The 26,298-nt window shown below is 40.3% G+C and overlaps 1 protein-coding gene across 1 annotated transcript in view; it reads left to right on the top strand.

Moving 5' to 3' along the window:
- Positions 1-25,408, top strand: part of MTMR9 (myotubularin related protein 9) — a 200,848-nt gene extending 175,440 nt beyond the window's left edge. The window contains exon 10 of the mRNA XM_053709540.1: positions 24,646-25,408. Coding sequence (XP_053565515.1) covers positions 24,646-24,809 — 164 coding nt within the window. The 3' untranslated portion in view covers positions 24,810-25,408. The remainder of the gene's footprint in view (positions 1-24,645) is intronic.
- Positions 25,409-26,298: the final 890 nt, after the last annotated feature.

Below are 26,298 nucleotides of genomic sequence, written 5' to 3' on the forward strand. Positions count from 1 at the left end.
AAAGGAACTTTTTTTACCACAGGATAAAAAATCTAAAGGTAAAAACAGGGCTAATAATCGTTTTCGTTCCTTTCGTTTCAACAAAGAACAAAAGCCTGATCCTTCTTCCTCAGGAGCAGTTTCAGTTTGGAAACCATCTCCAGTCTGAATAAATCCAAGCCTTCTAGAAAAGCAAAGCCAGCTTCTAAGTCCACATGAAGGTGCGGCCCTCATTCCAGCTCAGCTGGTAGGGGGCAGGTTACATTTTTTTCAAAGAAATTTGGATCAATTCTGTTCACAATCTTTGGATTCAGAACATTGTTTCAGAAGGGTACAGAATTGGTTTCAAGATAAGACCTCCTGCAAAGAGATTTTTTCTCTTCCCGTGTCCCAGTAAATCCAGTGAAAGCTCAAGCATTTCTGAAATGTGTTTCAGATCTAGAGTTGGCTGGAGTAATTATGCCAGGTTCCAGTTCTGGAACAGGGACTGGGGTTTTATTCGAATCTCTTCATTGTACCAAAGAAGGAGAATTCCTTCAGACCAGTTCTGGATCTAAAAATATTGAATCGTTATGTAAGGATACCAACATTCAAAATGGTAACTGTAAGGACTATCTTGCCTTTTGTTCAGCAAGGGCATTATATGTCCACGATAGATTTACAGGATGCATATCTACATATTCCGATTCATCCAGATCACTATCAGTTCCTGAGATTCTCTTTCCTGGACAAGCATTACCAGTTTGTGGCTCTGCCGTTTGGCCTAGCTACAGCTCCAAGAATTTTTACAAAGGTTCTCGGTGCCCTTCTGTCTGTAATCAGAGAACAGGGTATTGTGGTATTTCCTTATTTGGACGATATCTTGGTACTTGCTCAGTCTTTACATTTAGCAGAATCTCATACGAATCAACTTGTGTTGTTTCTTCAAGATCATGGTTGGAGGATCAATTCACTAAAAAGTTCATTGATTCCTCAGACAAGGGTAACCTTTCTGGGTTTCCAGATAGATTCAGTGTCCATGACTCTGTCTTTGACAGACAAGAGACGTCCCTAAAATTGATTTCAGCTTGTCGAAATCTTCAGTCACAATCATTCCCTTCGGTAGCCTTATGCATGGAAATTCTAGGTCTTATGGACTGCTGCATCGGACGCGATCCCCTTTGCTCGTTTTCACATGCGACCTCTTCAGCTCTGTATGCTGAATCAATGGGTGCAAGGATTACACAAAGATATCTCAATTAATATCTTTAAAACCGATATACGACACTCTCTGACGTGGTGGACAGATCGCCATCGTTTAATTCAGGGGGCTTCTTTTGTTCTTCCGACCTGGACTGTAATTTCAACAGATGCAAGTCTTACAGGTTGGGGAGCTGTGTGGGGATCTCTGACGGCACAAGGAGTTTGGGAATCTCAGGAGGTGAGATTACCGATCAATATTTTGGAACTCCGTGCAATTTTCAGAGCCTCTTCAGTCTTGGCCTCTTCTGAAGAGAGAATCGTTCATTTGTTTACAGACCAGACAATGTCACAACTGTGCATACATCAATCATCAAGGAGGGACTCACAGTCCTCTGGCTATGAAAGAAGTATCTCGAATTCTGGTTTTTTTGGGCGGAATCCAGCTCTGTCTAATCTCTGCGGTTCATATCCCAGGTATAGACAATTGGGAAGCGGATTATCTCAGTCGCCAAACGTTGCATCCGGGCGAATGGTCTCTTCACCCAGAGGTATTTCTTCAGATTGTTCAAATGTGGGAACTTCCAGAAATAGATCTGATGGCGTCTCATCTCTAACAAGAAACTTCCCAGGTATCTGTCCAGATCCCGGGATCCTCAGGCGGAGGCAGTGGATGCATTATCACTTCCTTGGAAGTATCATCCTGCCTAAATCTTTCCGCCTCTAGTTCTTCTTCCAAGAGTAATCTCCAAGATTCTGAAGGAATGCTCGTTTGTTCTGCTGGTAGCTCCCGGCATGGCCTCACAGGTTTTGGTATGCGGATCTTGTCCGGATGGCCTCTTGCCAACCGTGGACTCTTCCGTTAAGACCAGACCTTCTGTCGGCAAGGTCCTTTTTTTCCATCAGGATCTCAAATCCTTAAATTTAAAGGTATGGAGATTGAACGCTTGATTCTTGGTCAAAGAGGTTTCTCTGACTCTGTGATTAATACTATGTTACAGGCTCGTAAATCTGTATCTAGAGAGATATATTATAGAGTCTGGAAGACTTATATTTCTTGGTGTCTTTCTCATCATTTTTCTTGGCATTCTTTTAGAATTCCGAGAATTTTACAGTTTCTTCAGGATGGTTTAGATAAAGGTTTGTCCGCAAGTTCCTTGAAAGGACAAATCTCTGCTCTTTCTGTTCTTTTTCACAGAAAGATTAGCTAATCTTCCTGATATTCATTGTTTTGTACAAGCTTTGGTTCGTATAAAACCCGTCATTAAGTCAGTTTCTCCTCCTTGGAGTTTGAATTTGGTTCTGGGGGCTCTTCAAGCTCCTCCTTTTGAACCCATGCATTCATTGGACATTAATTACTTTCTTGGAAAGTTTTTGTTCCTTTTGGCGATCTCTTCTGCCAGAAGAGTCTCTGAATTATCTGCTCTTTCTTGTGAGTCTCCTTTCTGATTTTTCATCAGGATAAGGCGGTGTTGCGAACTTCTTTTGATTTTTACCTAAGGTTGTGAATTAACTATTTGTATCTTTTCCGGTTCTAGAAAAGGCAGAAAGCTTCTGCATTTTTTTGGCATCTTGGTTGAAATCTTTAATTTCATCATGCCTATGTTGAGTCGGGTAAAACTCCGCCTCAAAGGATTACAACTCATTCTACTAGGTCAGTTTCTACTTCCTGGGCGTTTAGGAATGAAGCTTCGGTTGATCAGATTTGCAAAGCAGCAACTTGGTCCTCTTTGAATACTTTTACTAAATTCTACCATTTTGATGTATTTTCTTCTTCTGAAGCAGTTTTTGGTAGAAAGTACTTCAGGCAGCGGTTTCAGTTTGAATCTTCTGCTTATGTTTTTCATTAAACTTTATTTTGGGTGTGGATTATCTCAGCAGGAATTGGCTTGTCTTTATTTTATCCCTCCCTCTCTAGTGACTCTTGCGTGGAAAGATCCACATCTTGGGTAGTCATTATCCCATACGTCACTAGCTCATGGGACTCTTGCTAATTACATGAAAGAAAACATAATTTATGTAAGAACTTACCTGATAAATTCATTTCTTTCATATTAGCAAGAGTCCATGAGGCCCACCCTTTTTGTGGTGGTTATGATTTTTTTGTATAAAGCACAATTATTCCAATTCCTTATTTTTTTTTTTTTTTTTTTTTTTTTTTCAAAGGAGCTTTATTGGAAAAACGTATTAAGGTACAAAACTGGGCTCGAGTTACAATGTGAGCCGTATTTTATTATAACATCTTGAGTATATTCTAAACCTCTTGCTGAGCTAAGGTTTGCAAAAGTAGGCGTGGCCCACTTGAGTTTATAGTTCTTCGTAAAGCTTAAGGTGATCCCTTTACCGCACTCATTGGTATATTACTTGACCACTCATGGGTCAAAGTCCGATTGTCCATAGCTTGGAAAGGAGCGCGGGCAAGTTGGATAATCTGCTTTCCTTTCCTTTCTTTTTTCTTTTTTTTTTTCCTTTGCATGTAAACATTGTAAACATTTCTATAAGACTAGTGTGAAAAATTTATATTTATATATTTTTATATACATAAGTGGGATGGGGGATGGGAGAAGGAGGGGGGGGTTAGAAGTGTAAGTGTAATGTTCCTGTGGTTGTATCTGCTTAATAGTATTCTGGGGGCCCGCTTGTTTTGTCATTAACCCCTGTGTCTAAGTGTTTGGTATAGTATTTGTTATGAATTTACAAAGTCTGAAGATGTTGTCACGGAGTCTGTACTTAGTCTAGCCGCTGTCCTTGTGCGCATTCCATCTTAGAGTCATTGTATTCGTGTGTGTCTATTTTGCCTATTTTGAGGAAATGGTATCTTCCATGATGAGTTGTTGTTCTACCTGCTGTTTCCATATTATTATATCGGGTACTTCTGTGTGATTTCCATTTTAGAGGTATAAGCGCTTTTGCGCTATTAAGCATGACAAACAGTAAGTTCCGTTTTACCTCATCTTTTAGGTTTGGATGTCATGAAGCAGTAACAAACTGGGGTCATCCGGTATCTTTGTGTCTAATATTTTGCTAATGTGTTTTATTATGTCTCCCCAGAAGGTTCTAACTCTCTCGCACCCCCACCACACGTGATACATATCTGCTTTCTCTCCACAGCCTCTCCAGCATTGGCTATTAGCTTGCTTGTAAATTTTTTGAAGTCTCACTGGTGTGAGGTACCAGCGGGACAAGAATTTGAAATTAGTTTCTTGCGTTTTGGCTGAAACTGAGGCTTTCTTATGGTTTCGAAATATCTTTAACCATTTTGCGTGTTCTAGATCTATGTGTAGTTCCTTATGCCATTTATAGCAGTAGGAAGGGAGTTGTTCCCCTTCTATAGTGAGGAGCATTTTATATAGTTTTGATACTATGTGGTCTGGGGTAGTGTGATAATGTGCACAATGTTTCAAACGGAGTAAGTTGTCTCATCATGCTGGGCTTTTGTTTATGCATTTTTATGTAGTGTGACATTTGTGCATGCTTAAACCAGTTTAGTGGTGTGTCCCCTGTTATTGTCGCTAATTCCTCACATGGGATTACCTTTTCTCCTGACAGAATGCTTTTGATTATGTAATCCTTCAAATGTGGTGCATCTCCTGGTTTGATGTTAGCCTGTATTATAGAAGGTATTTCTGGATTTGCTAACAATGGTGTTAATGGTGCGGGTCTAGTAGTGACATTTGAGTTAGTGTTTATTAGAGCATCCCACTGGGTGAATAGCTCCTCCAGTAATGGGAACTTCTTAATAATGTTAGGTCTATGTTTTGCCTGAAGCCATGCTAACCAGCCTGCGTTCCCTATCTGCAATATTTCTCTGTCTATTTGGATCCACTGTTTGGACCCGGAGTTATGGCTCCAATCGACTATCCTTTGTATCAGCGTGGCTAATCTGTACTTTTTTATGTCCGGTAGCCCCAATCCCCCATTATCTCTTGTCATGTGCAGTGTTTTCCTTGGTACCCTTGGATTAATTCCATCCCAGATGAATTGCTCTATGTTATGTTTTATTTGGGAGAGGTAGTCTGTCGTCATTGGTATCGGCAATGTCTGTAATATATAGAGTATGCGGGGGAGCACATTCATTTTTATAACATGTATCCTTCCTATCCATGAGATGATTTTATTCTTCCATCGTGAGAGGTCATTTGTTATTTCTTTTAATAGTAGTCTGTAGTTTGCAGAGAGTAGGTCTTGTGTATTGCGTGTGATTAGTATTCCTAAGTATTTTAATTGTGTCGGTTGATATTTGATGGGACATGTTTTCCTTACCTCGTTTAATATGTGTGTCGGGGCACTGATATTAAGCAGTTCTGATTTATTTAAATTTAAGTGGAAATTTGACAATTTGCCATATTCTTCTAATGTTTTTAGTAGCGCTGGTAATGATTTATCAATATTCGTTAGTGTTAGAAGTACGTCATCAGCGTACATTGCTAATTTGTATTCGCTTTCTTTAGTATGTACACCTTTGATATTCTGATTATTTCTTATGTTACATGCTAGTACTTCTATGGAGATTGCGAATAGTATGGGTGAAAGTGGGCAGCCCTGCCGTGTACCATTGCTGATTTTGAAAGGTCTGGATAAGGACTGAGTTAGCTTTAACTTTTGCTGTTGGGTTGGAATACAATGAGAAGATTTTTCCTATAAAGTTTTTCGCCTATGTTCATACCCCGCAGGGTGGCCCTGAGAAAATCCCAGTCCACCCTGTCGAAGGCTTTTTCTGCGTCCGTTGAGACCAAAAGCCATTTCTTGTTGGGTATTCTGTGCTAGTGTGATTAGTTGTAATATTTTGAGGGTGTTGTCCCTTGCCTCCCTCCCGGGTATAAAACCCACCTGATCTGTGGCTATTAATTGTGGTTAGAAGGGAATTCAACCTGTTTGCAAGAATTCTAGCGTAAATCTTCACATCAGTATTTAGTAGGGAGATGGGCCTGAAGTTTTCTGGTGATGTCTGGTGTTCTACCAGGTTTTGGTAGTACCGTTATGTGGGCCTCTAGCATCGAAGTTGGGAATCCCCTCCGAGTTTTCTACAGAGTAAAAATCTCTACCATCCTCGGTGCTAGTATATGAATGTATTTTTTATAATACCCTTGTGCTAAACCCGTCTGGGCCTGGACTTTTACCTGAGGGTAGTGATTTAATTGCTATTTGTACTTCTTTAAAGTTGATTGGTGCATCTAGCGTTTGTGATTGGGCGTCGTTCTAGCATTAGGAATGTGTGCTTTGTTGATATATTCAGAGATGAGTTGTTTTTTATTACCCTGTCTTCTTTCCTAGTTGTGTCTGCGGAGATGTTATATAACGACGAGTAGTAAGTGCTGAACTCCTCTACCATGGATAGACTGTCGTGTTTGGTCTGTCCTGATTTGGTTTTTAATTTGTGGATGTGTGTTTTGAGGCGCTTGCGTTTCAACATTCTGGCAAGTAATTTCCCTGCCTTGTTACCCTGTTCATAGTATTTCTGTTGCAGTTTAAGTGTTTTCGCTTGCTGCTCTTTTTGAAGGAGTGTGTTCAGCTCTAGTCTAGCTTCTGTCAGTCTTATACCCAATGCAGTGTCTTTTGGATTTAGCTTATGTGAGGTCTCTAAATGCTGTAGTTCGTGAGGAGGCTATCATATTAAATTCTATGTTGTTTGAGGAGGTTCGCTTTGTATTTTAATAGCTCCCCCCTTATGACACATTTGTGTGCTTCCCATATGTTTGCCCAAGTTGTGTCTGGAGTCGTGTTTATTTGAAAGTATTCTATTAGTGTTTTTTCTATATTGGTTTGGATGATGGGGTGGTCTAGCAGTCCATCTTCCAGCCTCCAGATGTATGGGGGACTACGGGCTATTGGGCCAAATGATTTGGCACGTAACTGGTGCGTGATCTGACCATGTAGCCGAATGTATTGTCACATTTTTGATGAGTGTTAAGTCCTATTGAGTCTGTGAGGATGTAGTCTATCCTGGTGTATCGTTTGTGTGGGTTGTGAGTAAAAGGTGTATCCCGTGTTGTAGGATTCAATAAACGCCATATGTCGTGCAGTGCTAGGGACTGTATTTGGTTATTGATTTGTTTGATGTCCCTCTTTGGTAGGTTTGTGGAACCTTCTGATGTGTCTAACTCTGGGTTGAGAGGGGTGTTGAAGTCTCCTCCCAGGAACACTACGCCTTTTGCTGCATCTAGGATTTTCCCTGATATGCTACGCATGAATGTGGATTGCTGTCTGTTTGGGAAGTAGGCATTGACAATAGTAATGGGCTGGCCATATAAAAGGCCTGTCAGTATGAGTAATCTCCCTTCCTTGTCTTTTTCTATCTGCCTAATTTCTAGGGGGACGCTCTGCTTTATCAGTATCCCCACACCATTTTTTTTAGTCGGTCCAGAAGAGAAGTATGCAGTGGGGTAAGTTGGGTGGTGCCATTTTGGCTCTGCTCCCTTTTTGAAATGCGTTTCTTGTAACAGGATTATGTCGCCCTTCTGTTTATGTAAGTCTGTTAGGATTATAGATCTTTTTTGGGGCACATTAAACCCTTTTACATTTATTGTGGTCAGGTTTACAGGATGTACCGTGGTTGATTTGCACATTTTCCCTTAGTGAGTTGCGTTTTATTTATCTCTGTGCTGTTATAATATGTATAGTGATTAGTGGACGCGGGTCTCCTAACTGTGTGTCTGTTTCGTTATTGTCTGTGTTATTATATGTCTAGGGTAGATGGGGGTAGGGTAGAAAGGGGATTGGTCAGTGGTGCAATTAACAGTCTCAGTAACAATGCTCAAATATAAACAATGCACTTTTTAAAAAAAACAAAATATAAATATTAAAGATACTATCAACAGTCGATATTGAATACCGTGTATACCTAATGGGTACTAGACAGTCTTCAACTATCTTGATTCTAATGTAATAGTTGGAGGCAGTGGCCGTCTCCTCCAGTGGCACTCAGATATGCATGAATTATCAATTATACTAGCAGAGTGTTACGTTTAATCAACCAGGGTGCTATTCTGCTTAACTTGAACATATAACTTTTTTTTTTTTTTTTTTTTTTTTTTTTTTTTTTTTTTTTTATATAGATAAACCTGTTGTTACATTTGTAAGCTTTGATATGCGTTACATGAAAAAGAAAACATCTAATGTCACTATTATACTTATCTGTCCGTTGTGGGCAGGCTTAGCCTCAAGTGGTAGAGTCCTTTATGTAATAATGTCTCTCATTGAAGAGGTCGCTTGCTGCAATGGGGTATTTTTGTTGTGGTCTTCCCTGTCTTGTCCTGTTGGTCTTCGTGCTCCCGTTGTCGTATTCTCTGAGGGCGTCGGGACTTGTATCTTTAATATTTCACAAAACGTTGTAAGATCCTCCATATGGCGAAGCGTTGCCGACTTGTCTCCCCTCGTGGCAGTGAGGCTCACTGGGAATCCCCAGCGGTACGGAATTTTCTGCGATCTCAGAACTGAGGTCACGAACTGTAGATCTCTACGTTTTTGTAATGTGGTGGGACTTAAGTCTGTAAATATTTGTATTGCTATACCGGCATGCGTGAGTTGGTTCTTCTGCCTGGCATGCCTTAGAACTTCCTCTTTGTCTGGGAAACTGAGAAATTTCACTATGATGTCTCTTGGTGGTGCTTTTGCAGGCGGTTTGGGCCTTAGCGCCCTATGAGCTCTTTCCAGTACTATCTCTGGCGATGTGTTGTTACCTTTCACAGTTCTGAAGAGGTCTTGCAGGTAGCCGGGTATTGCTGCTGGAAGTATACTCTCTGGTACTCCTCTGATTCTCAGATTGTTGCGGCGCCCCCTATTGTCTAGATGTTCTACCTTTTCCATAAGGTTTTGTATAATTTCGTCTTGGTTATATGTTAATTGGGAAAGGTGATGTATGTCTTGTATGGCAGTGTCGTGACTTTCCTCTAGGGTATTGAACTTACGCTCTACTTTCTTGATGTCTTTCTTAATTTCGTTGAACATATCACGCATATCAGTCATTGCTGCTCTGATGTCATCTTTTGTTGCTAGCTGCATTAAATCTGCTTTAGTAATTTCTCCTGTTTTGTTCTCCTGTTGGGACCCTGTTAATTGATCTTTTGTCTGCGCCATTTCTTCTGTTTGCTCTTTGTTCTGTGGGGTATTATCTATTGGTTTTAAATACTGATTTATTTTTTTTGCTTTAGTTGTAGTATCTGTTTTTATTTTTTTTGCTGGCATACCCAACAGTTAGTCCTTTTCCTGCTTTAGTGCACTCAGTTGTTATGTTTGTTACTGCAGCACAAAATGTGGTGAAAGTCTGCTTGCCATTCAAGTTATTGTATTTTGTTATATTCTATGTAGAGGCAAATGATAACAAGATTTGTGTCTTTTCAGTATTGAGTTAACCCCTTGTCTGTTCACGGATATTATTAAGCTTATTATGGTTAATTTACTTCTCTGCAAGTCTATCACTTCTCTTTCTCACTGATATCTGGTAATCAGTTAGGGTCTTTTGATAATTACGGTGTACAATAAACTTGCTTTGTATACATTTTTACCCCCTGTTATGTATGTTTTCTTGTATTGTTTTTGTGCCCAGTGTTTGGGTTTATGCGTGGTTAAGGGATATTTATTACCTTTGTTTTAAAGTTATAGTCCCGCTTTTCCTCTCGCTGACCTCCGGTGCTTGTAATTGCAGCTGCAGGGCCTAGATCTCTTTGTGACCCTCCAGTACCGCTTTCGTGTTATGCCGGTAAGTACTCACATGACCCCTTTCACTTCTGTCTTATAATTCTATGTGGCAGTGAGTCTCAGTGTCCTGCGGGGGTGTTTGATGACCGCTCTGCGGTCCGTTACATATGCCTTGCTGTGATCGCGTTTGGCTGGTGCCCACGTGACGGCCGCAACCCTGCAGGCTTCTCTATGTCGCGGCTCTCAGTATGCCGCTCCGGTGTTCTGGTTTAGCAGCGGTGATCACTTCTTGCCTAGTTGCGGTCTCTTCTTGTTGATGCACCCTTCTGTCAATTATTCTGCTCTTTGGGCTCTGCTTTTTCAGGTATGAGTGCCTGTCTGGAGGATTACGGCCTAAGAGCTATGCTAAGCAGCGGCCATTACTCTGTGCGGCCAAGCTCCGCCCCCCCCAATTCCTTATTTTATATGCTTTCGCACTTTTTTCTTATCACCCTACTTCTTGGCTATTCGTTAAACTGATTTGTGGGTGTGGTGAGGGGTGTATTTATAGGCATTTTGAGGTTTGGGAAACTTTGCCCCTCCTGGTAGGAATGTATATCCCATTCGTCACTAGCTCATGGACTCTTGCTAATATGAAAGAAATTAATTTATCAGGTAAGTTCTTACATAAATTATGTTTTCTTAGTGCCTTTCTCATCATTTTCTTGGCATTCTTTTTGAATACCGAGAATTTTACATTTTCTTCAGGATGGTTTAGATAACGGTTTGTCCGCAAGTTCCTTGAATGGACAAATCTCTGCTCTTTCTGTTCTTTTTCACAGAAAGTTTGCTAATCTTCCTGATATTCATTGTTTTGTACAAGCTTTGGTTCGTATAAAACCTGTCTTTAAGTCAATTTCTCCTCCTTGGAGTTTGAATTTGGTTCTGGGGGCTCTTCAAGCTCCTCCTTTTAAACCCATGTATTCTTTGGTCATTAAATTACTTTCTTGGAAAGTTTTGTTTCTTTTGGCCATCTCTTCTACCAGAAGAGTCTCTGAATTATCTGCTCTTTCTTGTGATTCTCCTTTTCTGATTTTTCATCAGGATAAGGCGTTACTGCAAACTTCTTTTGAATTTTTTACCTAAGGTTGTGAATTCTAACATTAGTAGAGAAATTGTGGTTCCTTCTTTGTGTCCTAATCCTATGAATTCTAAGGAGAAATCATTGCATTCTTGGATGCTGTTAGAGCTTTGTATTATTATGTTGAAGCTACTAAGTCTTTCCGAAAGACTTCTAGTCTATTTGTCATCTTTTCCGGTTCTAGAAAAGGCCAGAAAGCTTTTGCCATTTCTTTGGCATCTTGGTTGAAATCTTTATTTCATCATGCCTATGTCGAGTCGGGTAAAATTCCGCCTTGAAGATTACAGCTCATTCTACTAGGTCAGTTTCTACTTCCTGGGCGTTTAGGAATGAAGCTTCGGTTGATCAGATTTGCAAAGCAGCAACTTGGTCCTCTTTGCATACTTTTACTAAATTCTACCATTTTGATGTGTTTTCTTCTTCTGAAGCAGTTTTTGGTAGAAAAGTACTTCAGGCAGTGGTTTCAGTTTGAATCTTCTGTTTATGTTTTTCATTAAACTTTATTTTGGGTGTGGATTATTTTCAGCAGGAATTGGCTGTCTTTATTTTATCCCTCCCTCTCTAGTGACTCTTGCGTGGAAAGATCCACATCTTGGGTAGTCATTATCCCATACGTCACTAGCTCATGGACTCTTGCTAATTACATGAAAGAAAACATAATTTATGTAAGAACTTACCTGATAAATTCATTTCTTTCATATTAGCAAGAGTCCATGAGGCCCGCCCTTTTTTGTGGTGGTTATGATTTTTTTGTATAAAGCACAATTATTCCAATTCCTTATTTTATATGCTTTCGCACTTTTTTCTTATCACCCCACTTCTTGGCTATTCGTTAAACTGAATTGTGGGTGTGGTGAGGGGTGTATTTATAGGCATTTTAAGGTTTGGGAAACTTTGCCCCTCCTGGTAGGAATGTATATCCCATACGTCACTAGCTCATGGACTCTTGCTAATATGAAAGAAATGAATTTATCAGGTAAGTTCTTACATAAATTATGTTTTTCTTCCTAAGGTAGTATCTAATAGGAATATCAATCAGGAAATTGTTGTTCCGTCACTGTGTCCTAATCCTTCTTCCAGGAAGGAACGTCTGTTACACAATCTTGACGTGGTTCGTGCTTTAAAGTTTTATTTGCAAGCTACTAAGGATTTTCGTCAAACATCTGCATTTTTTTTTTGTCTACTCTGGAAAGAGGAGAGGCCAAAAGGCTTCGGCAACTTCTTTCTTTTTTGCTAAGAAGCATAATTCGCTTAGCTTATGAGACTGCTGGCCAGCAGCCTCCTGAAAGAATTACAGCTCATTCTACTAGAGCGGTAGCTTCCACATGGGCTTTTAAAAATGTGGCCTCTGTTGAACAGATTTGTAAGGCGGCAACTTGGTCTTCGCTTCATACTTTTTCCAAATTTTCCAAATTTGATACTTTTGCTTCTTCGGAGGCTATTTTTGGGAGAAAGGTCTTACAGGCAGTGGTGCCTTCCGTTTAAGTACCTGCCTTGTCCCTCCCTTCATCCGTGTCCTAAAGCTTTGGTATTGGTATCCCACAAGTAATGGATGAATCCGTGGACTGGATACACCTTACAAGAGAAAACAAAATTTATGCTTACCTGATAAATTTCTTTCTCTTGTGGTGTATCCAGTCCACGGCCCGCCCTGTCACTTTAAGGCAGGTGTTTTTTATTTTTAAACTACAGTCACCACTGCACCCTATAGTTTCTCCTTTTTTCTTGCTTGTCTTCGGTCGAATGGCAGTTAGGGGAGGAGCTATATAGACAGCTCTGCTGTGGGTGTCCTCTTGCAACTTCCTGTTGGGAAGGAGAATATCCCACAAGTAATGGATGAATCCGTGGACTGGATACACCACAAGAGAAAGAAATTTATCAGGTAAGCATAAATTTTGTTTTTTCATATTCAGTTCATGTACTTGATTTCATCTGCAAACATCACATGTTATTGCTTATATCATAAAAGGTTATGACTGCTATTATGCCTTTTAAGTAAACTTACAAGGTCTTTTCAAAATTAAGATTTAATTAATTTTGTTCTGACAGACAGCATTCTTAAGTTTATTCTACTGATGAAGGTTTCTTTGGCTGAAAGGATCCTGTATCAGACAGTTTGTTAAAAATTCTCCTTATTTTTCATTTGAACATTTTTTTGTTCTTTGTTAAGGAAGTTTTTCTATTTATAGGTTTTAGGAGTCTAGTCCTCCTATTAACTATCGCCTAGATTTAGAGTTCTGCGTTAGCCGTCAAAACCAGCGTTAAGGGGTCCTAACGCTGGTTTTGGCCGCCCGCTGATATTTAGAGTCAGTCAGGAAAGGGTCTAACGCTCACTCTCCAGCCGTGGCTTTTCCATACCGCAGATCCCCTTACGCCAATTGCGTATCCTATCTTTTCAATGGGATCTTCCTAACGCCGGTATTTAGAGTTTTGGCTGAAGTGAGCGTTAGACATCTAACGACAAAACTCCAGCTGCAGAAAAAAGTCAGGAGTTAAGAGCTTTATGGGCTAACGCCGGTTCATAAAGCTCTTAACTACTGTGCTCTAAAGTACACTAACACCCATAAACTACCTATGTACCCCTAAACCGAGGTCCCCCCACATCGTCGCCACTATAATAAAAAAAATGTAACCCCTAACCTGCCGACCGCACACCGCCGCCACCTACATTATCCCTATGTACCCCTATTCTGCTGCCCCTAATATCGCCGACACCTACATAATATTTATTAACCCCTAATCTGCACCTCCCAGCGTCGCCGCTACCTACCTACACTTATTAACCCCTAATCTGCCGACCGGACCTCGCCGCTACTCTGATAAATGTATTAACCCCTAAAGCTAAGTCTAACACTAACACCCCCCTAAGTTAAATATAATTTTTATCTAACGAAATAAATTAACTCTTATTAAATAAATTATTCCTATTTAAAGCTAAATACTTACCTTTAAAATAAACCCTAATATAGCTACAATATAACGAATAATTATATTGTAGCTATTTTAGGATTTATATTTATTTTACAGGCAACTTTGTATTTATTTTAACTAGGTACAATAGCTATTAAATAGTTAATAACTATTTAATAGCTACCTAGTTAAAATAATTACCAAATTACCTGTAAAATAAATCCTAACCTAAGTTACAATTAAACCTAACACTACACTATCAATAAATTAACTAAACTACCTACAATTACCTACAATTATATCAACTAAACTAAATTACAAAAACAAACAAACACTAAAATACAAAAAATACAAAAAGAATACAAGAATTTTAAACTAATTACACCTACTCTAAGCCCCCTAAAAAAATAACAAAGCCCCCCAAAATAAAAAAAATGCCCTACCCTATTCTAAAATAAAAAGTTAACAGCTCTATTACCTTACCAGGCCTTAAAAGGGCCTTTTGCGGGGCATGCCCCAAAGAAAACCGCTCTTTTGCCTGTAAAAAAAAACATACAATACCCCCCCCAACATTACAACCCACCACCCACATATTTCCTACCTTATCTTCACCCAGCCGGTTATCACCGATCCGTCCATAAGAGGGTCCGAAGTCTTCATCCTATCCAGGCAGAAGAGCTCCTCCAGAGGGTCCGAAGCCTTCATCCTATCCGGGCAGAAGAGGACATCCAGACCGGCAGACATCTTCATCCAGGTGGCATCTTCTATCTTCTTCCATCCGGCGCGGAGCGGGACCATCTTGAAGCAGCCGACGCGGAATGAAGGTTCCTTTAAGTGACGTCATCCAAGATGGCGTCCCTCGAATTCCAATTGGCTGATAGGATTCTATCAGCCAATCGGAATTAAGGTAGGTAAAATCTGATTGGCTGATTGAATCAGCCAATCAGATTCAAGTTCAATCCGATTGGCTGATCCAATCAGCAAATCAGATTGAGCTCGCATTCTATTGGCTGTTCCGATCAGCCAATAGAATGCGAGCTCAATCTGATTGGCTGATTCAATCAGCCAATCAGATTTTTCCTACCTTAATTCCGATTGGCTGATAGAATCCTATCAGCCAATCGGAATTCGAGGGACACCATCTTGGATGACGTCATTTAAAGGAAGAAGATAGAGGATGCCGCCTGGATGAAGATGTCTGCCGGTCCGGATGTCCTCTTCTGCCCGGATAGGATGAAGACTTCGGACCCTCTGGAGAAGCTCTTCTTCCCGGATAGGATGAAGGCTTCGGACCCTCTTCTGGACGGATCGGTGATACCCGGCTGGGTGAAGATAAGGTAGGAAGATCTTCAGGGGCTTAGTGTTAGGTTTTTTTAAGGGGGGGTTTGGGTGGGTTAGATTAGGGGTATGTGGGTGGTGGGTGGTGGGTTGTAATGTTGGGGGGGGTATTGTATGTTTTTTTTACAGGCAAAAGAGCTGTTTTCTTTGGGGCATGCCCCGCAAAAGGCCCTTTTAAGGGCTGGTAAGGTAATAGAGCTGTTAACTTTTTATTTTAGAATAGGGAAGGGCATTTTTTTTTATTTTGGGGGGCTTTGTTATTTTTTTAGGGGGCTTAGAGTAGGTGTAATTAGTTTAAAATTCTTGTATTCTTTTTTTATTTTTTGTAATTTTTTTTTTTTTTGTAATTTAGTTTAGTTGATTTAATTGTAGGTACTTGTAGGTAGTTTAGTTTATTTATTGATAGTGTAGTGTTAGGTTTAATTGTAACTTAGGTTAGGATTTATTTTACAGGTAATTTTGTAATTATTTTAACTAGGTAGCTATTAAATAGTTAATAACTATTTAATAGCTATTGTACCTAGTTAAAATAAATACAAAGTTGCCTGTAAAATAAATATAAATCCTAAAATAGCTACAATGTAATTATTAGTTATATTGTAGCTATATTAGGGTTTATTTTACAGGTAAGTATTTAGCTTTAAATAGGAATAATTTATTTAATAAGAGTTAATTTATTTCGTTAGATTTAAATTATATTTAACTTAGGGGGCTGTTAGTGTTAGGGTTAGACTTAGCTTTAGGGGTTAATACATTTATTAGAGTAGTGGCGAGGTCCGGTCGGCAGATTAGGGGTTAATAAGTGTAGGTAAGGTAGCGGCGACGTTGGGGGGCAGATTAGGGGTTAATAAATATAATATAGGGGTCGACGATGTTAGGGGCAGCAGATTGGGGTACATAGGTATAATGTAGGTGGCGGCGGTGTACGGAGCGGCAGATTAGGGGTTAATAATAAAATGCAGGTGTCAGCGATAGCGGGGGCGGCAGATTAGGGGTTAATAAGTGTAAGGTTAGAGGTGTTTAGACTCGGGGTTCGTGTTAGGAGCAGACTTAGGAAGTGTTTCCCCATAGGAAACAATGGGGCTGCGTTAGGAGCTAAACGCTGCTTTTTTGCAGGTGTTAGGTTTTTTTTCAGCTCAAACTGCCCCATTGTTTCCTATGGGGATATCGTGCACGAGCACGTTTTTCAAGATGGCCGCTACCGTAAGCAACGCTGGTATTTAGAGTTGAAGTGGCGGTAAATTTTGCTCTATGCTCCCTTTTTGGAGCCTAACGCAGCCCTTCAGAGAACTTCAAATACCAGCGTTATTTAAAAGGTGCGGGGGGAAAAAACATGCGTAGCTAATGCACCCCTTTGGCCGCAAAACTCTAAATCTAGCCGTAGGTTAATAATTCTTTAAAAATCTGGATTTTAACATTTTTACTTTTTAAGGTTTTTTCCTATTCAATTTGAATATAACCTTAGTAGAGCATATTCACATACTGTTTTTATATTTTTAGCTCAGCTTTATCTGTGGCTGACATTACTGTTCTCTCATCCTTTGTTGAACAGTTAGCATAAGCAGTTACAGATTCTCAAGTATTTAACTCTATTTATTTACTTTAGATGTATTCATTTAATTATGTTTACTATATCTATTATTATGATTTCAAATATATTTTATTATCTCTCTCTTGTTAGGATAATTTGTTTGATTTCTATTATCTCCACTATTTCTGAAAGTTTAGAGGTTTTTTTTCTGCCCTACTTTTAGTTGGGTGATGTAGATCAGTTGGTGAATGTCCTGACTACAAATGCTTGTTCTAGATCCAAGGGTCATAGATTAATTTCCCGGCAGGGTTAATACAGCCCTTTGGCCTTTGTGGTCAATTTATTGTGTACCATTTATTTGGGTAATAATAACTACTGTTTTTATCAGCTGCTAATTTGGTTAACTCCAAGTGTAAGCACTGAAGAGTTTTTTTGTATCATTCTGGGAGAAAAACGCTATATAATTACTAGTTATTAGACTGCATGAAGGTGCGGTTCTCAAACCAGTCCTTCTGGTGGGGGGCAGATTAAATTTTTTTGGATAAACTCAGTCTAAATTCTATATTATTCTTAGGGTTTTTGAATAGATTTTTAGAATGAGACCTCCTATGGGAAAAATCTTTCTTTCTCAGTACACTGTGTATTTTTTTTTTTTAGGACTGATTATGCCAATTCTTTTTGCAGGAACAGGATTTGGGTTTCTATTCTATTCTTTGTCCCTAAGAAGAAAGGTTTATTCAGTCAATTCTTGGATCTGAAGACTTTTATATTGTTTTGTTAGAGTCTCAACTTTTAAGTTGGCGATTGTAAGGACTATTATGCCTTTTTGTTAAGGTCATTTCATGTCCATTCCATTTATCAGGATTTTTTTTTTTATGCTTTTTTCTCCAACATTGGTGTGTCCGGTCCACGGCGTCATCCTTACTTGTGGGAATATCTCTTCCCCAACAGGAAATGGCAAAGAGTCCCAGCAAAAGCTGTCCATATAGTCCCTCCTAGGCTCCGCCCACCCCAGTCATTCTCTTTGCCGTTGCACAGGCAACATCTCCACGGAGATGGTTAAGAGTATGTGGTGTTTAGTTGTAGTTTTTTTATTCTACTATCAAGAGTTTGTTATTTTAAAATAGTGCTGGTATGTACTATTTACTCTGAAACAGAAAAAGAGGAAGATTTCTGTTTGTGAGAGGAAGATGATTTTAGCAGCAGTAACTAAAATCGTTTGCTGTTTCCACATAGGACTGTTGAGATGAAGTAACTTCAGTTGGGGGAAACAGCAGACTTTTCTGCTTAAGGTATGACTAGCCATATTTCTAACAAGACTGTGTAATGCTGGAAGGCTGTCATTTTCCCCTCATGGGGACCGGTAAGCCATTTTCTTAGTCTCAAACAGAATAAAGGGCTTAATATGGGCTATAAAACTGGTAGACACTTTTATGGGCAAAATCGATTGATTTATTTGAGCATTTTATACATGTTTATGCCTGAAATTCACACTTATAAGCTTGGGGAACGTTTTTTTAACGTCAGGCACTGAGTTAGACACCTTTCCAGTCAGGAAGGGCCTTCCCAGTTGTAGGCTGAGCCTCATTTTCGCGCCATTACTGCGCAGTTACTTTTGAGAGCAAGACATGCAGATGCATGTGTGTGGATCTGAAAGTGGTTGGATAAGTTCCTAGAAGGCTTCTTTTGGTATCGTATTCCCCCCCTGGGTTTGGTAAAGTCGCAGCAAAGGCTGTAGCTGGGACTGTAGAGGGGTTAAAACTGTAACAGTCTCCGGTTTCTTTATTTTAAGGGTTAATGCTCTGAAAATTGGCGTGCAATACTTTTAATGCTTTAAGACACTGTGGTGAAAATTGGGTAAATTTTGAACAATTCCTTCATACTTTTTCACATATTCAGTAATAAAGTGTGCACTGTTTAAAATTTAAAGAGACGGTAACGGTTTTGTTTTAAAACTTTTTTTTGTACTTTCTTGACAAGTTTAAGCCTGTTTAACATGTCTGCTCCTTCAGATAAGCTATGTTCTATATGTTTGAAGATCAATGTGTCTCCCCCTTCAAAATTGTGTGATAATTGTGCCATAGCGTCCAAACAAAGTAAGGACAGTACTGCCACAGATAGTAAAGTTGCCCAAGATGATTCATCAGATGAAGGGAGTAGACATAGTTCTACATCATCTCCTTCTGTGTCTATGCCAGTTTTCCCCACGCAGGAGGCCCCTAGTACTTCTAGCGCGCCAATGCTTATTACTATGCAACAATTGACGGCAGTAATGGATAACTCCATAGCAAATATTTTATCCAAAATGCCTGCATATCAGAGAAAGCGCGATTGCTCTGTTTTAAACACTGAAGAGCAGGAGGGCGCTGATGATAATTGCTCTGTCATACCCTCACACCAATCTGAAGGGGCCATGAGGGAGATTTTGTCAGATGGGGAAATTTCAGATTTAGGAAAAATTTCTCAACAGGCTGAACCTGATGTTGTGACATTTAAATTTAAATTAGAGCATCTCCGCGCACTGCTTAAGGAGGTGTTATCTACTCTGGATGATTGTGACAACCTGGTCATTCCAGAAAAATTATGCAAAATGGACAAGTTCCTAGAGGTTCCGGTGCACCCCGACGCTTTTCCTATACCCAAGCGGGTGGCGGACATAGTGAATAAAGAGTGGGAGAAGCCCGGCATACCTTTTGTCCCCCCTCCTATATTTAAGAAATTATTTCCTATGGTCGACCCCAGAAAGGACTTATGGCAGACAGTCCCTAAGGTCGAGGGGGCAGTTTCTACTCTAAACAAGCGTACTACTATCCCTATCGAGGATAATAGTGCTTTCAAAGATCCTATGGATAAAAAATTGGAGGGTTTGCTTAAAAAGATTTTTGTACAGCAAGGTTACCTCCTGCAACCCATTTCGTGCATTGTTCCTGTCACTACGGCAGCGTGGTTCTGGTTCGAGGAACTAGAAAAGTCGCTCAGTAGAGAGACTCCGTATGAAGAGGTTATGGACAGGGTTCACGCACTCAAGTTGGCTAATTCTTTTATTTTAGATGCCGCTTTGCAATTAGCTAGATTAGCGGCGAAAAATTCAGGGTTTGCAATTGTGGCGCGCAGAGCGCTTTGGCTAAAATCTTGGTCAGCGGATGTATCTTCCAATACAAAATTGCTTAATATCCCCTTCAAGGGTAAAACTCTCTTTGGACCAGAATTGAAAGAGATTATCTCAGACATCACTGGGGGAAAGGGCCACGCCCTCCCGCAAGATAGGCCTTTCAAGGCCAAGAATAAGTCTAATTTTCGTTCCTTTCGCAATTTCAGGAACGGACCGGCTTCCAACTCCGCATCCTCTAAACAAGAGGGTGAATGCTTCACAAACCAAACCAGCCTGGAAACCCATGCAAGGCTGGAACAAGGGTAAGCAGGCCAAGAAGCCTGCTGCTGCTAACAAGACAGCATGAAGGAGTAGCCCCCGATCCGGGAACGGATCTAGTAGGTGGCAGACTCTCTCTCTTTGCTCAGGCTTGGGCAAGAGATGTTCAGGATCCCTGGGCACTAGAAATAGTTTCTCAGGGTTATCTTCTGGAATTCAAGGAACTACCCCCAAGGGGAAGGTTCCACATATCTCACTTATCCTTAAACCAAATAAAGAGACAGGCATTCTTATATTGTGTAGAAGACCTGTTAAAAATGGGAGTGATACACCCAGTTCCAACGGCGGAACAGGGAATGGGATTTTACTCAAATCTGTTTGTGGTTCCCAAAAAAGAGGGAACTTTCAGACCAATTCTGTATTTAAAGATCCTAAACAAATTTCTCAGGGTTCCATCGTTCAAAATGGAAACCATTCGAACGATTCTACCTACAATCCAGGAAGGTCAATTTATGACTACCGTGGATCTAAAGGATGCGTATCTACATATTCCTATCCACAAGGATCATCATCAGTTCCTAAGGTTCGCCTTTCTGGACAAACATTACCAGTTTGTGGCGCTCCCATTCGGGTTAGCCACTGCTCCAAGGATTTTCACAAAGGTACTCGGGTCCCTTCTAGCGGTCCTAAGACCAAGGGGCATTGCAGTAGTACCTTACTTGGACGACATTCTGATACAAGCGTCGTCTCTTTCAAAGGCAAAGGCTCACACAGACATCGTTCTGGCCTTTCTCAGATCTCACGGATGGAAGGTGAACATAGAAAAAAGTTCCCTGTCTCCGTCAACAAGAGTTCCTTTCTTGGGAACAATAATAGATTCTTTAGAAATGAGGATTTTCCTGACAGAAGTCAGAAAGTCAAAGCTTCTAAACGCTTGTCAAGTTCTTCATTCTATTCCACGTCCTTCCGTAGCTCAGTGCATGGAAGTGGTAGGGTTGATGGTTGCAGCAATGGACATAGTTCCTTTTGCGCAAATTCATCTAAGACCATTACAACTGTGCATGCTGAAACAGTGGAATGGGGACTATACAGACTTGTCTCCAGTGATTCAAGTAGATCAGAAAACCAGAGACTCACTCCGTTGGTGGCTAACCCTGGACCACTTGTCCCAGGGAATGAGCTTCCGCAGACCAGAGTGGGTCATCGTCACGACCGACGCCAGTCTAGCAGGCTGGGGCGCGGTCTGGGAATCCCTGAAAGCTCAGGGACTATGGTCTCGGGAAGAGTCTCTTCTCCCGATAAACATTCTGGAACTGAGAGCGATATTCAATGCTCTCAGGGCTTGGCCTCAACTAGGCCAGATTTATAAGATTCCAATCAGACAACATGACGACTGTTGCTTATATCAATCATCAGGGGGGAACAAGGAGTTCCCTGGCGATGAGGGAAGTGACCAAAATAATAGAATGGGCAGAGGATCACTCCTGCCACTTATCTGCGATCCACATCCCAGGAGTGGAAAACTGGGAGGCGGATTATCTGAGCCGTCAGACATTCCATCCGGGGGAGTGGGAACTTCACCCGGAGATCTTTGCCCAATTAACTCAATTATGGGGCATTCCAGACATGGATCTGATGGCGTCTCGTCAGAACTTCAAGGTTCCTTGCTACGGGTCCAGATCCAGGGATCCCAAGGCGGCTCTAGTGGATGCACTAGTAGCGCCTTGGACCTTCAACCTAGCTTATGTGTTTCCACCGTTTCCTCTCATTCCCAGGCTGGTAACCAGGATCAAGCAGGAGACGGCCTCAGTGATCTTGATAGCTCCTGCGTGGCCACGCAGGACTTGGTATGCAGACCTGGTGAATATGTCATCGGTTCCACCATGGAACCTACCTTTTGAGACAGGATCTTCTGGTACAGGGTCCATTCGAACATCCAAATCTAGTCTCTCTCCAGCTGACGGCTTGGAAATTGAACTCTTGATTTTATCTAAGCGTGGGTTTTCGGATTCTGTGATAGATACTCTGGTACAAGCCAGAAAACCTGTAACTAGAAAGATTTACCATAAAATATGGAAAAGATATATCTGTTGGTGTGAATCCAAGGGATTCTCATGGAGTAAGATTAAGATTCCTAGGATCCTTTCCTTCCTACAAGAGGGTTTTGATAAGGGATTATCAGCGAGTTCTCTAAAGGGACAGATTTCTGCTTTATCTGTCTTGTTACACAAACGACTGGCAGCTGTGCCAGATGTTCAAGCATTTGTTCAGGCTCTGGTTAGGATTAAGCCTGTTTACAGACGTTTGACTCCTCCCTGGAGTTTTAATCTCAGTTCTCCAAGGGGTTCCGTTTGAACCTTTACATTCCATAGATATTAAGTTGTTATCTTGGAAAGTTTTGTTTTTGGTTGCTATTTCTTCTGCTAGAAGAGTTTCTGAGTTATCTGCTCTGCAGTGTTCTCCGCCCTGTCTGGTGTTTCATTCAGATAAGGTTGTTTTGCGTACTAAGCCTGGTTTTCTTCCAAAGGTTGTTTCCAACAAAAATATTAACCAGGAGATAGTTGTACCTTCTTTGTGTCCGAATCCAGTTTCAAAGAAGGAACGTTTGTTACACAATTTAGACGTAGTCCGTGCTCTAAAATTCTATTTAGAAGCTACAAAAGAGTTCAGACAAACATCTTCTCTGTTTGTCGTCTATTCTGGTAAAAGGAGAGGTCAAAAAGCGACTGCTACCTCTTTTTCTTTTGGCTTAAAAGCATCATCCGATTGGCTTACGAGACTGCCGGACGGCAGCCTCCTGAAAGAATCACAGCTCACTCTACTAGGGCTGTGGCTTCCACATGGGCCTTCAAGAACGAGTCTTCTGTTGATCAGATATGTAAGGCAGCGACTTGGTCTTCATTGCACACTTTTGCCAAATTTTACAAATTTGATACTTTTTCTTCTTCGGAGGCTATTTTTGGGAGGTTTTGCAAGCCGTGGTGCCTTCTGTTTAGGTAACCTGATTTGCTCCCTCCCTTCATCCGTGTCCTAAAGCTTTGGTATTGGTTCCCACAAGTAAGGATGACGCCGTGGACCGGACACACCAATGTTGGAGAAAACAGAATGTATGCTTACCTGATAAATTACTTTCTCCAACGGTGTGTCCGGTCCACGGCCCGCCCTGGTTTTTTATCAGGTTTGATTAATTATTTTCTCTAACTACAGTCACCACGGCACCCTATGGTTTCTCCTGTTTTTTTCCCTCCTGTCCGTCGGTCGAATGACTGGGGTGGGCGGAGCCTAGGAGGGACTATATGGACAGCTTTTGCTGGGACTCTTTGCCATTTCCTGTTGGGGAAGAGATATTCCCACAAGTAAGGATGACGCCGTGGACCGGACACACCGTTGGAGAAAGTAATTTATCAGGTAAGCATAAATTCTGTTTTACTCCTTTGTGTTATCACCTCAATTCTTGGCTATTCGTTAAACTGAGTTGTGGGTGTGGTGGTGGGAGGTGTATTTATAGGTATTTGAGGTTTGAGAAACTTTGCCCCCTCCTGGTAGGAATGTATATCCCATACGTCACTAGCTCATGGACTCTTGCCAGTATGAAAGAAATTAATTTATCAGGTACGTTCTTACATAAATTATGTTTTAAAAAAAATTATACTTTTTTTTTTTTTAAATACTCTTAGATGCAATGAAATATAAAATAACTGTCATGTTTATTAAAATGTGATTAGTTGTTTGAGAATACTGTCATTCTATTCACTAGCAGGCCACCATTTATTTCCTTTGCTGTTTATTTTGTGTCTATGATGGTTGTTTGGGGTCACGTAAGGTAATATCTATTCACTGCTGTGCTTTTATGCCTATAGCTCAGACTGTAGTAACAGCTGTGTGACGGTGCAGGATCATGTTTTTGCTTATTCTGTATTTGCTGACAGTACCAACTTCACTGATCAGCTGAAGAAAGCAAACACAGGTTCCCCAGATCATATGAATGTTGTTTAGTTTATTTGTCAGTACGTAGTTCATTTTTAAATCTCCTAAACCATATTGCCTTTCACGTGAGCTTGTGTAGTGCAGAACCACAATTGTTTATCAGTAATGTACAATAGTTACTAGCAGAGAGTACAAATCATATTTTCCTGATTCAATAAAACCAATACCTTTATTTTTATAGTTTATGCATAGCCCATAAAATTATTCTTGAACTTAAAGGAACAGTAAAGTCCAGATTAACCTTTCATGATTCATATAGAGCAAAAAGTTTCTCGTTTGCTTTGTTCCTTTGGCATCGTTTGTCGAAAAGCATAGCAAGGTAGACGTAGGTGCAGCAATGCACTAATGAGAGCTAGCTGCTGATTTGTTGCAGCATATCTGTGCCTGATGCTATTGACTCATACAATGTGAACAGCTAGCTCCCAGTAGTGCATTGCTGTTCCTTCACCAAATGAATGAAGCAAAGTTGTTTAAAATTATATGCTCGGTCTGAATCATGAAATTACAAATGTTCACTGCATGACAAGTGCATCCTCAGGGTTTAGTTTTTTCCATGCTGATGAAATTTTCATTTTGTTTTTCCATCTTTTACAGGTGTTTTCCTTCGTTGGAATAGGTCGTCCAAGTATGTTGAAGATGCCTATGAAGAAATGATTCACATTATAGAGTACAACAAGGAGCTGCAGGTTAAAGTAAATGCGCTGCGGAGACAGTTGGCAGAGCTGGAAACAGAGGACGGGATTCTAGAGACACCCTGAAGTCTCTCCAAGCTTTACTACATTACATAACACCTTGTTAGACATTTGTCCGCCAAGGTTTTGTGTTTACACTATCGGCAATGCATGCACTACATGTTGATCTATTAAACCATATTCAATCTGTTTTCAAGAAGCAGTGACCACTACCGTAGAGTGAGTTGTGGAACAATGTGTAAAGTTCAGTGTGTGGATTCTGCTCTTAGACGCATGTGTAGCTTACTTACCTGTAGAAATGTAAAAACATGGTCATTATGTTAGGTGAACTGTGCCTCCAAATATATTTGGATGTATTATTTTACCTGTTAAGACCAAATCCAATAACGGATGAAAATTATAAGTTCATTACTGCTTTTTTTCTGCTCCCATTCCTGACACTCTACTTGGTCACTCCTGTATTCCAGGATTTGCACATTTTGCACATCTATAGCATTATGTTTTTTTGTATGTATGTTTTAATTTTTCTGTGTATATGTAAAATGTTTATAAAGCAGCTAGCATATAATGTAATTGAAAATCAAAGACCAAGAAGATAAGCCTTTACTTTTGTTACTAAGCTGAGTGATAAAGGTGGTGACATTAAAAGTATGATATTAAATGGTTTGGATGGTTATGTTGTGCCTTTGTTGCGTATACTAACACTTTCTCTCACACTAAGTTTGGCATATTTAAGTGGGTATATACCTCCATGGATGCTAGGAGTAGAGAAAAATCCAGAAGTCTTAAAGGTACATTAAACACTAAATAAATCATTGATGGAATAATGTATTTATAGCAAATATTAGCCTGAGAATAATATATAGATAATAGATGTGTTTTTCTCTTGTAAAGGTGTATCCAGTCCACGGGTTCATCCATTACTTGTGGGATATTCTCCTTCCCAACAGGAAGTTGCAAGAGGGCACCCACAGCAGAGCTGTCTATATAGCTCCTCCCCTAACTGCCACCCCCAGTCATTCTCTTGCAACTCTCGACAAGAAAGGAAGTATCAAGAGATATGTGGTGACTTAGTGTAGTTTTTACCTTCAATCAAGAATTTGTTATTTTTAAACGGTACCGGCGTTGTACTGTTTTACTCTCAGGCAGAAATTGGAAGAAGAGTCTGCCTGGAGGTTGATGATCTTAGCGGTTTGTAACTAAGGTCCATTGCTGTTCTCACACATAACTGAAGATTATGCAAAGAAAACTTCAGTTGGGGGGACTGTATGCAGATCACCTGCTTTGAGGTATGTTCAGTATATTTTTTCTAGAGAGATAAGGTCTAGAAAATGCTGACAGTGCCTGGTATATTTGAGGTAAGCCTGATACAGTGATTTAACGACTGGGATCATGCTTACAAGATAAGGGTAATATTCATGTTATTTCACATATTACTTAGTGTAAAAACGTTTGCATAACTTACAGAAAAAAACTTTTTTTCTCTGAGGGTGATAAATCTTTATTTGGGGCCTAGTTTTCCACATGGCTTGTTAGATTACTCCTAGGAGTACTT

The sequence above is a fragment of the Bombina bombina genome, chromosome 4 (genome assembly GCF_027579735.1).
Source record: "Bombina bombina isolate aBomBom1 chromosome 4, aBomBom1.pri, whole genome shotgun sequence".
Taxonomy (NCBI): domain Eukaryota; kingdom Metazoa; phylum Chordata; class Amphibia; order Anura; family Bombinatoridae; genus Bombina; species Bombina bombina.